Source organism: Parasteatoda tepidariorum, chromosome 7 (genome assembly GCF_982258835.1).
Source record: "Parasteatoda tepidariorum strain Cologne lab strain chromosome 7, Ptep-v5.0, whole genome shotgun sequence".
Taxonomy (NCBI): Eukaryota; Metazoa; Arthropoda; class Arachnida; order Araneae; family Theridiidae; genus Parasteatoda; species Parasteatoda tepidariorum.
In genome coordinates, this window is record NC_141761.1 from 2,526,357 (window position 1) to 2,541,115 (window position 14,759).

The 14,759-nt window shown below is 28.5% G+C and overlaps 1 protein-coding gene across 8 annotated transcripts in view; it reads left to right on the forward strand.

Annotated features, from left to right (window-relative positions):
* The first annotated feature begins 1,175 nt into the window (after window positions 1-1,175).
* LOC147806712 (serine/threonine-protein kinase mig-15-like) overlaps window positions 1,176-14,759 on the forward strand; it is a 61,990-nt gene continuing 48,406 nt past the window's right edge. For 2 of the 8 annotated variants that reach the window (XM_087167042.1, XM_087167043.1), the window contains exons 1-6: window positions 3,802-4,043; window positions 4,998-5,202; window positions 6,850-7,028; window positions 8,116-8,327; window positions 9,957-10,020; window positions 13,346-13,485. In XM_087167042.1, the coding sequence (XP_087023168.1) occupies window positions 8,151-8,327; window positions 9,957-10,020; window positions 13,346-13,485 (381 nt within the window). In that variant the 5' untranslated portion in view covers window positions 3,802-4,043; window positions 4,998-5,202; window positions 6,850-7,028; window positions 8,116-8,150. The other 6 variants (XM_087167041.1, XM_087167040.1, XM_087167039.1 and 3 more) reach the window with 6 other exon arrangements.

Consider the following 14,759-nt stretch of genomic DNA (forward strand, 5'->3'; position numbering starts at 1 on the left):
TTCCCCCTGATGGGGGCCCATGTCTGGCCACAAGTGATTCAAGTCAAAGCCGATGAATTTGCTAAGCGATTGGGTGAGATTACTTTTAAGTGCTCGAATGGCTGGTTAGACAGGTTTAATAAAAAGCGGAATAACATAAATTCTGGAAAAATTATCGGAGAGTCGGGAAGTGTTTCAATATTCGCGATGTTGAGAATTGCTCATCAACTAAAGATAACTAAAAAAATTTTTGTACGCTAGACGAAGAGTAATAAAAAATAAAAGTGAACATATTTTTGTTACTACGAATTATTTTTCAGTCATTTTTGTATTTCGTTCTATGGGTCAATAATTTAAATAATGCGTAATAAAAGGAGGGGGGGAGTTTGGAACCATAAGTTAAAATCGTTTGCGGAATGGTTATAGAGAAACCCCGGTTATAGTGAACCGAAATTTCTGTCCTTTGAACGCTCACTATAGCGAGGTTCGTCTGTACAAACTTTAATTATTTCATTTTTTTTAATGTAGTGACAGTTATGCAGTTCATCCAGATAAGAGTTTTTGCTCACATCCCAAATGATAACATTGGTTTTCATAAATGAAATATCGTATTTTCGACATTCTGCCCGAACCACATAACGCAGAAATGCGGTGAATGTACACTTCACCCCACTGTGTCACCACAGTATCCGCATATCTCACTTTTCCCCACCCCCGTAATTATAATAATATACAGTTATGAGTTATAGATATTCATTAATTGCGGCTTGAATAAAAATAGTGGCATTGTTGGCAGTCACATTGTTACCATAGCGACGAAGGAAGTGACTGTGACCTTGAATCCCCAATTTTAACTATAAGAGAGGACCCAAAATCGGATATAAAATAAAATTACAAGAGAGGGCTAGGATAGCCTAGTTCGTAGGATACTGGGCCCATGTCGAAGAGATCACCGGCCGATGACTCCCCGTGTAGTAAATAGTGACTGATGCCCGTTAAATCTGTCAGGTCACAAAGTCCTCCATGTTCCCATAACAAATCAAAAACTCTGGGGGTACTGATCCAGGAGCTCCCTTGTTTTCTGGATTGTGATCAAAATTACAAGGATACAGAATTGAACATTGGTAATCGAAACCCAGAATTAGGTCAGCTGTTCAACGACGATCATAAAATAAAAATGATAGTATTGAGCCGTGGTGGCTCAGGGGATAGAGAGCTCGCCTCCCGATCAGGTAAACCTGGTAGGATACAATGGCTGGTCGATACGAATTCCGCACCCGGCTCTCACCGTCCACAGTGCTGATGTAAAATATCCTCAGCGGTAGACGGATCATGGGTTAAAGTCCCCTTGCCGTCAGGCTAACCGAAATAAGTTTTCGTGGTTTTCCTCTCCATGTTACGCAAATGTGGGATAGTTGCACCAAAGAGTTCTCTACGAAAGCAAATTTCTCTCAATACTTGATCCAGGAAGATAATCGAAGGTAATTTTTTAGCAACTAATATTTTTCTGGGAATCGGCGATAATTTTATTTCAGTCAAAATTGTTTACGAGTTGTTTAGGAAAATTGGTGTTATATTCGAACATTTGACTTCAGTGATCTGCCTGGGAACCGTGTCTTAACGATTAGTCCACTGCGGGACTTATATATACCAGGAAATAAGAATATTTGGAATAAAGTCCAGGGTAAAAGGATTCGACCAGCAACCTTTACACTAAAGCTATTTATTCTTATTTCTGCTCCCTTTTAAGGTGTTTACTTAACAGTTTGCTGAGCGCTTTTATCTTACCTCTTATAAAATTTGAATTCCAAAGAAAACTAAAACGGTCATAGAAGACAAGTAAGCTAAAAGTGTAAAAATATTTTCGCACAATCTTTGGAAATTGATTTTAAACCAATAATTTATTTTTACCATATAAATTTGTTTTCAGTTTGGATTTTTAAATTAAAGAATTCAATTAAAATAGAAATGCATTTTTTTAATAGTATCTACCTATTTCAGGGTGCACAATCATTTTTAAATTCACGGCTACTTGTATTTCTGGTTAACTAATGAAAGTTCGCATGGTCGGGTATTTAGGCATGTTGACGACATTTATTGTAATTTTTATATAAATAATATTGTTTTTGGCACTAAATTCTTCACATGAGTTGACTTAGTTACATGTTATTTGGCTGCCTCTTTTGCTTGATCTGTTGAATGTGCCTTGTGAATGAATACATTTAACTGAATTGTAATTGCCCTGTTAATGTTAATTTGTGTGGAAGTTCTGTTGTTTGTTCTGTTCAATGTGCCTTTTGAATGAATCGTAACTGGTGTGAAAGCCCTTGTGCCTGTTCTGCTCGATGTTCCTTGTAGATGAATTGTTAAAGTTGAATTATTATTACCCCAATGAATTTATTTGCTTGTTCATGCAATTATGTAAACACGTCAATTAAATCCAACGAAATTAGTTTTAAGCGTTTTCAATTTATTATTAAATTTAATATATTATTATTTCGAGTAGCCGTTTTAATTTAAAACGTCATACTTACTGTTTGATTACTTTTAAGGAGGAGTCTGTAGTAAAAGGTATGTGTACAAAAATTGTATATGGATATCATCAGATTGAAAAATTTATGGATTTTTGTTTTTCTTTAGGTGGATTCTGCACTTGTTATTTTTGAGCTAGTTTTAGTTTCAAATTTATTATAAATGTTCTCCTTTCTTTTGAAGTGATAAATAAGTAATTTGTTATTCTGTAACAAAGTAAACAAGAAATTTACTAAGGTAGAAATTATTAATATAAGAGATAAAAATTGAAATAATTCATTTAATAGCTTAAGACAGTGGTTAATATTCAAGGACCTTGATCTTTTGTTTATTTATTTTCTTAATAAATTTGCGTTTATTGTGTGATACTTAAATTTTGTTAATCTGAAATGTTCTGAGCATTGTCATTTCTCAGAATTCCGATTGCTATTTTTAATGGAAATTTTATCTTTAATTCTTTGTTTTGTAACTTTTATGCTAAGATATCAAGTTTGCAATGTTCATTCTAGACCAATGTTTCTTAACCCTTTTGGTATAATGGACCCTTTTTGAAATTTTTTAAGAAGTCACAGACCAACCCCTGTAAAAAAAATTATTGCAAAAACCATCTATTATTTTTACTTTACTTTATTTTCAAGTGAAATAAAATTCGAAGGCTATTTTGTGTTTTTAAAAATGTTAAACTTTTATATGGTTTACGAATGTGGCTCCTCATATTGTGGAGGATATCTGGCATATCTAAGAGAAAAGAGCAAAGGGACGGCTCATAAAAAATGAGGGGTCGATAGAGGATTATAAAAATAGCAAATCGGATGTAAACAGGGGATTGCCCCGGATGGTTCAAACGGGATGCCGGTTGGTGCAGAATGTTAAAAATATGACAAGGATATTAGAGGGTCCGCACTGAATTTGGAGTATCTCAATCACCTAGTTTCAAATATGTATGTATTTTCATCTTTTAGAAAAAAAAAGATCAATGTTATTTAAATATTATTAATCCCATCGTCTTAAAAGTAGTCAGCGTACCCCCAAAATATGACTCATGGACCCCTAGGGGGTCCATGAACCACAGGTTAAGAAACCCTGTTCTAGACCTCAAAACTACTCTAATTTGTTTTCCGTCTGGGGTCCACATGACAGCAACAGTTCTTTTGTCTCCAGTCATTATTTCTAAAATAATAAGTACAAGTAGTATTCAAATTAATTTAAAGACAACTGCTAACTAAAAGCAGTGCAGCAAATTTGAAATACCAGTTTCTTCTAAATTATTATACAATCTCTAAAATTTCCTTTTTCTAGAATGTTATATAAATGACTTGAGAATTGGTATGAAATTTACATTTTTAAAAAATCCTCGGATTGTTATTTTCATGTTGGTAACTGTGCCTATTTATGCACTTAATTTAAAATGTTTTTTCTTTCCAGATGACAAAAATATTGAACATCTTTTTGGAGGTTGAGATTACAAATATAAAAAAATTGATGGTGGTATCACTGGTAGTCAAAAACAAAACAGATTATCTGATTTGATGGTTAGTTATTATTTTAACTACCTTTCTATTTTTAAAATTTTCTATCTTTGCATTGCATTTAAAAAAATTTTTTTTTCTTCAAAATACACAAACTTAAATGATTTAATATAATGTCTACTTTATTACACATTGCTAACCTTTTTACATTTCTTTTTTAATGCAATAATGTATCACTTTATTTAACATTAATTTTATGAATTGTTTATCATTTTAATGCAGTATTGTTTCATGTATTTATAGTTATTTAAAGTATTAATTTTGAAACTGATATATAAGTTTCAAGTTTATTTGTGAAAATTAAAAATAATATTATCCTCAGAACTATAAGTAAGACAAATCTTGTTTAATAGAGTAGCACTTAAATAGAGTAGCAGATAGCTCTTAGGGAACAGTTTTAGTAGTCATTTTTGTTACTGTCAGTTGTTGGATGTCAAATTTTTGTGGCATGGTTTGTTACTCTAATTCATGTATTAACAATTTTAAAAAAATTACATAATATTACTTGTATTCCTAGCTGAAAAAATGCTATTTGTTTGCAATAAAGAGTGTTCTAAAAGTCACCCAATCTTTGAGTTTTATGTCATGTGATTAATAAAATGCTGATATTGAAAATAAAATGCCAGTGTTGTGGATTTCTGGAAGTTCTGGGTTTAGACTATTAAAATTCAAACGCACTATCACACATGCAATTCTAGGTTGTTTTTTTGTTGGTTTTTTTTTTAAATCACAATTTTTGGTTTAAAACTTGTGTTTTCAATCAAAATTATTTCCTGCTTCAATTATGGAACACACTGTAGTAAAACAGCATTACTCTTGTAATAGCAATAAAATCTGCATAAATGTGTAGCTGACTAGAAGCATATCTGCTATACTTTAAATTCCAGAGATTTTAAATTTTCTCTCCTTTTTAATTGTGTTTAGTTCTGAAAACAAAAGCTCTTTTGTTATTTGCAGTGATAGGGAGCGAACGGATCGGAGTTCATCAAGCGGTGGCTGTGATCGAGGTCCTGAACTCGAAGCTCTCCTGGTAATATAGGGATGACCGCTAGCACGTTCTATGGGTGTTGTACCTGACCTCTTGCAGCAACATGCTTGGAACACATCTGATCATCAGTCTTCACCACAGCATGGGCTTCAAGACTCAACAATATCAGATGAGGTATTACTTGTGATTTTTATAACTGTTGTGTTACTAAAATTGTAGTAAGACTTAATTATTGTGAACGAGTTTTTTTTTTTTTTTTTTGCACTTTTAGCTTTTTTAAGATAACTGTGTGTGAAACCATCACAGTGAAAGCTATCAAAAACCTTAAGAATTGCTTTTATGTATTGGTATAACATTAATATTGATATTTTAAGTAGCTAAACTTATGAGAAAAAGAGTATTGAAAAATTCCTCTTTTGTTACAGTTAAGAATTCAAATTATATCAAACAAAATTTTTACCATTATTATGCACTATTATCTAAAATAACCAGTGTATATAAATAAACTTTAAGTATTGACCATAGTATAATAAACAAAAGTTCTTCTGAAAACTCTTTTTATAAAATTACTGACCAAAATTTATATTTTAACACAAATTTTTTAAATTAAAGTAAGAGTTAATTTTGAACTATAATCTCAATTTAAACATAATTGTTAACTATATTACTATATTTAAGTGTGTATATATTTTAAACTTTAAAATGCATGCATGAGTTAATATTTAATATAATATATATATGGTAACTAATAAAGTTCTTGCTGTCTTTGCTTTGCTATTGAGTGAAAAGTAAATTAGTGTGTAAAGTGGACAAAAATCCTGTCGGTTCAGAGTAGGAATATTAGTTGTTATAAAAGCAGGTACACCATACACTGCTTATCACTAGCTGCATGAGAACTCCGAATATGTTAAGTGTCAGGGGGTAGTGCTGTGAATAAGCATACTGTATGGCATTGGTTTCAAAAATTAAGGTCTATTTAGAAGAAATTTGGGTCCATTAACAAACCCTTAACAAAATATTTTAACTTAAAAGTGGACCCTTCACAGATTTGATTATATTCACTATTGTTTAGCTAATCGAATGAACCTTTCCCAGGAAGTTAATTATCAGAAAAGTTAATTATCAGAAAATATACCCACATGTGCTATTAATATGTGATTTTTTTTTTAAATAAAATATTCGCTTAAATTTTATGTGTTTCTATTTGAGAGAGTTATGCTTTTTAAGTAGGAATTATGATAATTTTTTTTGTTTGTTTTTAGAATTTATAAATAACATATTTTAAATGGAACAACATAATATAATATTCTAGTTTTAAGTCTCATTAAAATTTTTGTGTATGGTTATCTTTTTTAATAGTAATTAGTTATGTTATTGGAAAGAGAAATTACCAAGTTTTTAGCATTCACTATAACATATGTAACTACATATACATTCATTACATAACTTTTGCTGAAAATATTTAGTTTTTATTTTAACTGAAATGAAAAGTAATATTGCTTATGTATAAATTTGACTTTTGCTTTAAATATTCTAAAGAAATCAGTATAATAAAAGTATCTTAATTTTTATTGCAGATATATCAGGAAGTAAGTGTTAAAAAAATTTTTTATATGTTATTGCAATTGCACTAAATGTTAAAATAAAATCACCACTTTTTTTAAAATAAGTATTGGCTTTGTTTGTTGTGCTAATTTTAAATAATACAGCATGAATTAATATTTATAGTTTCTTGATGCTTGCTTTTTATATTGCTTTATTGTCTGTTTACCTCTTAGTTTTATTTTTCTAATTGAATAACTTTATTCTTTTATGTAACAGTATAGGCAAGCTGTTGGAAAGGCCCCTCCTCAACTGCAACACAAACAGTGCTCTTTTCTCACATTTGGGTTTGGTGATGGTACTGGTCCCTTTCCATCTCCAAGGAGAGAGAGCCATGTTAGTGTCAATGTTACACCAACATCGCACGAGTCATCTGATGACACTCCAGAAATAAGAAAGTACGATTCAACTCTGATCAAAAGTTTATATCCAAATTACCTGATTTAGTTTTAGTGCTAGATTAGTGATAAAATTAGGTGTGAGTTTTTAAAAAAAAACCGTGATACATTTAGAACAAGACTGAATACATTATAGCCCTTTATATTGACTTACGTTTGTATGTACTTGCATATTTTAACTGCTGGCTTTTTTACAAAGAAAAAGACTATAATTGTTTTAAAAATTTTTGGATGGCATTGTTTTGTATATTTTAAAAACTAGGCTTTTAACCATTAATATTTTTCATATAGATTTTATGAGTTTAACTTCGTTAATAATTTCATTATTATTTTCATTAATAGTTATCAAATTAAATTGTTTTATTTTAAAATATGATTGTTATTTCAACCTTCTTAAATAAATGAGTTCACTTACAACTAAATAATTTCACTTCAAACAGCGGATCTTGCCTTTTCAAGGTAATTTACCAGGCGATGATCGTTTCTGCTGCTTGCAAAGGAAATCAAAATAAATAAATAAAAAACTGTAAAAACATGCCATTTGTTTGAAAGTCAAGCATTCAATAGTGAAATATTTTTTTTAATAATTTTAAAGTCTTTGATGGTGTTTATTTTTAGTGTGAAAAGTAAACAGTAAGCCTTACATTATTAATTTATTAATAAATTATCACTCATTATTATTGCAACATGATGTTTAAATGTTTTATTGTGTATCCTTCTAAGTTTTCTCATGGGTAACGAACAAGGACATTAAATTTTTAATATGGCATAATAAAATTATAAATTATTTTGTAGAAAAAAATCAATTAGTAATTTGCTGATATTAATTGGAATTAAAGCAGGTTAACATTTATTAAAATAGATTAAAAGCTAGTTTAAATTCATTGCATTGTGTAATTTACTTATTTATTTGTTTGTGCTACTAACTGTGACTTAAGCATTAGGTGGAATTTTTACATTGCTGATAGCAATATTTTATCACACTGTTGCTTGGAATTATCATTTTTTATATAAATTTCTTTTTGAACTTAATTTCGTAGCTAAAATTTACTTTATTGTTTTTTTAATATAAACTGTTGTTACTTAGGAGTAAAGCTGCTGATTGGTACAGAGAATGGACTCATGCTTCTTGACCGTAGTGGTCAAGGTAAGGGGTACCAGTTAATATCGAGGAGAAAATTTCGGCAAATTGAAGTCCTAGATGGCCAAAATATTCTTGTCACAGTGTCTGGCGAAAAATATAGAGTATGCGTATATTACTTCTCATGGCTGAGGAGCAAAATATTAAGAACTGATGGAGTGAGTATTAGTTAGTGTATTATCAGTTTAACACATATTCAAGTTCAGGATTGTTTTTTATATATTCCTTACAGTTATATTTTAGTTAATGAATTATTTTTTATTAGCTTATAGGGAAACTGAAATAGCTTTTAATGCATGTTTTATGATTCAGCTTTTGATTTTAGACAATGTAATTAATTTTTATTTGATTTCATTTATTTTTTATTATTAACGGTAACCAAATATACTCTTAAGCTTATTATGAGTAAATCATTAAATTTCAGATTTCAATATTAAATACAAATTTGTTTTCATCTCTCCCAAACTTTTTTTTTGTCCTAGTTAGAGAAGAAGTTATAAAAGTTTTAAAAACCCATTTTCTTATAGGGAGCTGCAGCAAGACTTGTCTTTTAATAATATACAGTGCCTGTCACTTAATAAAGCATCATTCGTTCTTAGGAAGTTTGATTGTATTAAGTGGCTAATTTTATTAACTGGTATTTTACATTTAAATAAATAAAAAAAGGTTTCAATATTAAACTTTACAAATACTACAGTGGCTAAATTAATTTCTGTATTTTTGTTTAATTTTAATGGTTTTAATTTAAATGTCATATATTATTAAAAAAATAGCTTCAATTTTTTAAAACGATTTTGTTATTTTATAAGCAGCATTTTAAAGATTAAGCTCTTTTAAGGCTTGTAAAAGTTTTTATAACTTTTATTATTTCATTGAGAGTTAAATTGGAATTGATGTCAAATTTATCTTTGACATTCAGATCTTGAAAATATAGCTAGTTAACAAATTTAATTAAATGTACCCACTATTTTTATTGTGTCTAAATAAAATAAAAAAAGAGCACAGACTGGTTTTTATTTTACTCGTTTTTTCAATATTTTAGCACCACTTTTTTGTTTGATTTAATAAATGATGAATATTTTTTAAATGTGTTTATCTCATTAAACATTTTAGGAATTTAATTTATTTTTTAGTTTATTCTTTTAAATTTTGCTTCAGCTATTTTCTCAATAGTAAAGGTTAATGAGTCAGTGATTTAAACTGATATTGAATGATAACTGTATTCAATACTTTTTCTTAACTCATCAGCAGTTTTTGTTTACATTCCTTTACACTTCTCTTCCCCGTTTCATTCTTTTTTAAATATAAGTGCAGTTACTGCAGCTAAAAACCTGTTTTGTTATTTTCTCTATTGGTAAGTGTGATATTTTAAATATTTGTTTGCCTTATCTTATTGAAATTTTGCATAAATGCTCACTACATGCTGTTTGTCTATAGTATAGAGTTAGGACTAAGTTAACAAGTTATAATTTTTTATTTTACACCTATACCTAAATTGGTTTTTTTTTTGATTATTTAGATTTATTTAGGTCTAAAAAAATGTATTTTAGACCATTTTTACTAGTGGTTGCTATATTAGTGGTAAATTATTTAAAAGTTATTGTTATGCTTAATGAAAAGCCCCAAATTCATTACAAAAGCATTAAAGCCACACACAAAAAAAAAAAATTACTAAAATGAGTTTTTTTTTATTTAAGTTAATATTTTAAGAAGTTAATTTTTTATCCATTCTTTTTTTTATAGTTAATGAAAACAATTTACTTAACAAAACTGTGATCATGTTTTAGATTGAAAAAAGAAGTGGTTGGATAAATGTAGGAGATCTTCAATGTGCTATCCATTTTAAAATAGGTAAACAAGAATTTAATGCATAAGTGTTATGTTATCTAAATTTTGTATTTATGTCCATAAATTTATGTGTAGTGTTTATGCTTACAATTCAAAAGAAATACTAGATGAATATTTATTTGGCGCACGTTAAAGTTAACACTGTATCAAAATTTTATTCAGCTATGCACTGCTTCTCAGTATGAATTAACTTATCACAAATTTTAAAAAAAGAAAGAAGAAAACTGTTATTTACTATGCTTCGTAGCATACTTGTAGCTCTATTTTCTTCTATTCTCTAATTTTATGTACATACAGTCAAACCTTGTTTAATGTCACCTCGAAGGGAGACAGAAAATTTGTTCATGCTGAAAGTAGTTCACATTATCAATTCAGAAATTATTTTTAAGAAAATCTTACAATACATGTTTTCTAATATCTATATCTGTTATTAATTTGCATTTTCTTGTCTTAAATCTCTATTATGAATTAGAAATGTATCCAATAGTCAAAAAGCCAAATATTTGGCCAAAGAAAATTGACCGAATAGCAACACTTTTTTTTTAATTAAAAAACATGAATAAATATTTTTTATATTGGAATAAGTTTAGTCATTATTGAAAAATAATCGAAACTTAGCTGTATAATTGATATGGGGTAAAGGGGAAAAAGTTTTAATAGAAATGTTTAAGTTAGCAAAGATAATTAGATACTAAGATAATTATAAATATTTAAGATAAAGAAAAAACTAACTGCTATTGAAAAAAAAAAGCTAAAGTTGTAAAGGTGAATAAAAAAGAATATTCTCTTAATTCTTAAAACAAAACTTTAATGTTAAAAATAATATTTTCTGCAAAAAAAATTATGCATAAAACATTAAAAGAGGTAATGTCTATCAGAAACTTCTTAAAGAATGCAGCGCTATTATAAAAACGCATATAAAAAACAAAGATTATACACAAAAGCAGAATAGAAGAACTGAAAATTTATTGTAATTTTTGAAAGAAAATTTTAATGCTTAACATTTCAGTTTTCCAATTACTGTATTTTCAAGAAAAGTGAAGATTAAAGTCTAGTATAAACCCTCCTAATTGCCTTGTCATAATAAAAGCGTCTGTAAAACTAGTCTTTTGTAGTACAAAAAGCTTTTTGTAGTACAAAAAGCTTTTTGTTATATCCCCATTATAAATATGTAAGTTAATATATATTTGATTTCATATTTATTTATGTGTAAAACATATAATTATAATTGTACTATAATGTATATCTAGTTTTTATTTCTGCTTTATATTAAATAATTTCTTTAAATCTCATAATAAATACAACCAATTACTTCAAAAAATAGAATAAAGTTATAAAGGAAGCTAAAAATATTTTAGTTCAGATGAATTTAATTAAAAAATGTTCTTACTTCAGGTGCTCTATCTTTTTTTTTTTAAATCTGTTGAAGCAAATAAAAGATTACTAATGCTACTGGCTGTTTAGCAAATGGGTAAAATTAGAAGAATGTTTCTCACCTGTGCACTATTCTCCTATCTATTAGCATGGACAAAACCCGTTTTGCTATGTGGAGAAGACTGCAGGTTCAAAGCCAACTTTTTTTGTGCAGAGCCATCAGTGGGTTAAAAGTAACTATTTGAGAAAAATTTATTCATTGCACAAATTATAGAGGATTACTAACAAGATAATTGGTAATATCTAGTTTTGGTTTCTTATTGACGCACGCTTTCCAAAAGTCTTCTAACTTATCAACTGTATCCACACAAAAAAAGATTCAAGCTTTCGTTTTTCATTACAAAAAAAAAATGAAAGTATTTGTTAGTGAAATTGAAGAAAAATCTTTGCTCCACACATATTTATCTCTAGAAATGCAGTTCAGTAATATCAATTTCTTGGAACGAGAGTGGTGGAGAAATAACTATTCATATTGAACAAAGGATCAATATGGGTTTTTAAAGAAAGCATGCTTCTTTACTTTCACACTCATGAGGTAGAAGAAAACTCTTTTCACATCAGAGTACAAAAGGCTTGTTTCCTGTAATGCTCAACAACAATGCTCTCTCAACAAATTTAATTCATACACATTAATTTAATTGCTGTAATTAATAACTCGATAACAAAGCATTTAAAAAACTCTTATAGATGTAGAACTGTGAATGATTAGTTTTCTTACCTGTTCAAGGGGAACTGAATTTTTTGTTCACATTTAAAGTACATTTTAATCCAAGGGCAATGAAATTCAAGTACACCTTAAAAGATATTTCATGTTAAAAGTACTTTAAAGTATTATGTACGTATTCAATTTGGCAGGGAATAAAAAATTAGTTCATGTTAAACAGGGTGCGTAACATTTTAAAAAAGTGCTTATTTTTTATTTGCGCTTTTTAAACGCCCTTAAAGGTGAAGGTTTTTTAATTCGGGTTTGTAAAAAATGCATAATTTTCTATATTTTAAAATGAGATTTTTCTTTTCTTTGCCTTGTCGATTCTCGTTCTAAATTACAAAAAAGGGCACGATTTTCACATTTTTCTCTGCAATATTTATCAGAAACTAGTTACTTTATCATGATTGTGTAATTTTTTTAAAAATGTTCTTGAATTTTATTGATTGTGAATTTTATAAATTAATTTTGTTTCTTTTGATTTTTATTATGTTTATAAAGTAAGAACTTTAAACAATAGAAAAAAAATATGTTTATTACTGCAAAGATCCTAATTAGAGTGCTTAAAAAGTATATAAAAGGTACTTATTTTTTGTTGAAAAATCTGGCTACACACCCTGTTAAGCGTGTTCACGTTAACGAGGTACCACTGTGTATTTATAAGTGTGTTTTTTCTTTAAAAAAAAAAACAGCTTGCAGTGTTTATATTTAGATTATTCGAATTAATGACTCAAACAGTGATGAATTCTTGTAAAGTGTCTACTTTTGACAAAAGTATGATTACTTTGTTTAGTGATGTTAATATTTAAAATTTTATTTTGAATTTTATATTTACATCAATTCTAATATGTATAACCTTAAACGTAAATCCATTTCAAAGCATAACAAATATTATTTATAAACCTGTTTGTAGGTTTTTCATTAGACTACTTATCACAGCATTGTAATGATGATTAATTCTAATTAAGAGTCCAGTTCTTACCAGAATTTGATTTCTTTATTTTATAATTTTAAGAACTTTATGAGTAATATATCACTACTATACCAAAGAGTGACTGTTTTTATAATTTTTTCCAGTCGAATTTAAAAGAATAAAGCTCCTTTTGATCGCCTTGAGAGAAAGCATAGAAATTTATTACTGAGCACCAATACCGTATCACAAATTCATGGCCTTCAAGTCTTTTGCAGACTTAGCTCACTGGCCTGCTCTAATAGATATGACGATTGAAGAGGGTGTTTGGCTCAAAGTAGTGTACAGTTCTACTGAAGGTTTTCATGCTCTAGATTTGGATTCTGGTGATGTCTACGATATTTATATACCCGCTCATGTGAGTAAATTATTTTGATATCCTTCTGAGTTTTAATGAATTTTTTTGTAACTGATGCTTGAGTTTTCTGTGGGTCTCTAAACTATGATCTGGTGATAGATCTTCATATCTGACTCGCTACCGTTTAATATGATCATATGGTATTTATTTGAATTGAAGCTGTACTCCAAATTTTGAACACAGATTTGTGAAAAATAAAAAGTAGCGTAAAAAGGTTTATTGATAACAGATATTTCTGAAATTAATAATAATAAGTAATAATAAGTGAATGATTGATTAAATTAATTGTTCACTTCTTAAATTTTCACAATTAAAAACTTTTAAATAGATTAAATACACACATGAAACTATAATTGTTCTAACTGTATCATGCTCCGAAAATGATTGGTCACTCCCACTGTCACAACTGACTTTGGAATTGGTGCTGGTGTCGCTGTTTTCCTACAAAGAGTTGTCTATTATGAAATCCTATGCATTTGTCATGCAGACAATCATGTTCAGGATAGATTGAACGCTAGAGATATACCTATGGAACGTGACTAGTACAGTGACCAGAATGGATCATTACATTTTTCCATTTGAAAGGGGTAAAAACTAAATTTCTCCCTTTCAACAAATTTTTACACCTTCGACTCTAAGCTGCATTCGATTTTCAGTAACATTGAAAAGGAAAGGGTGACTTATATTGCAATAAATATGGTATTTTAAAAATTGCTACTTTAGTAAACTTAAGAAAATTATAATCCAAAGAAACACAATGACTAATATGTTGGTTAAATAAAAAGAAGTTCTGAGTTAATAACATATAATAGATTTAAAAGTAACAAAAGTTTTCTCTTTGCTTTATTTAGGACTTGTTTTATTGATGTTAAATTTAGTTCTCAAGCATGTAGTTATCAAGACATCATTGAATTGTGTGTTTTTTGTCTTTGTTTTCTTAGTAGTTTACCTTATTCTTTTTCTGATGTAACTAGAGTAAAAGTATAGTTAAGTGAGTAAAGTTTGTACTCTTTTTGTTAGAGTACTAGACTACATGCTATTTTTACTAGACTAATAGTTTTAATATGATATTTAGCCATAGGAATCTGTTTCTGTGTTCTTGAAGATCACTTTAGTTCATATCTTGACATTTTGTGACTGATTGTCATGATGTACATAATAACGTGGAAGATATTTATTATAAATTATACGAAATTAGTCTTAAAAACTTACAATAAGTTTCATACTGCAACACAAATATCCCTCACTCTATGGTTTGTTTGAAAATTTGTGCA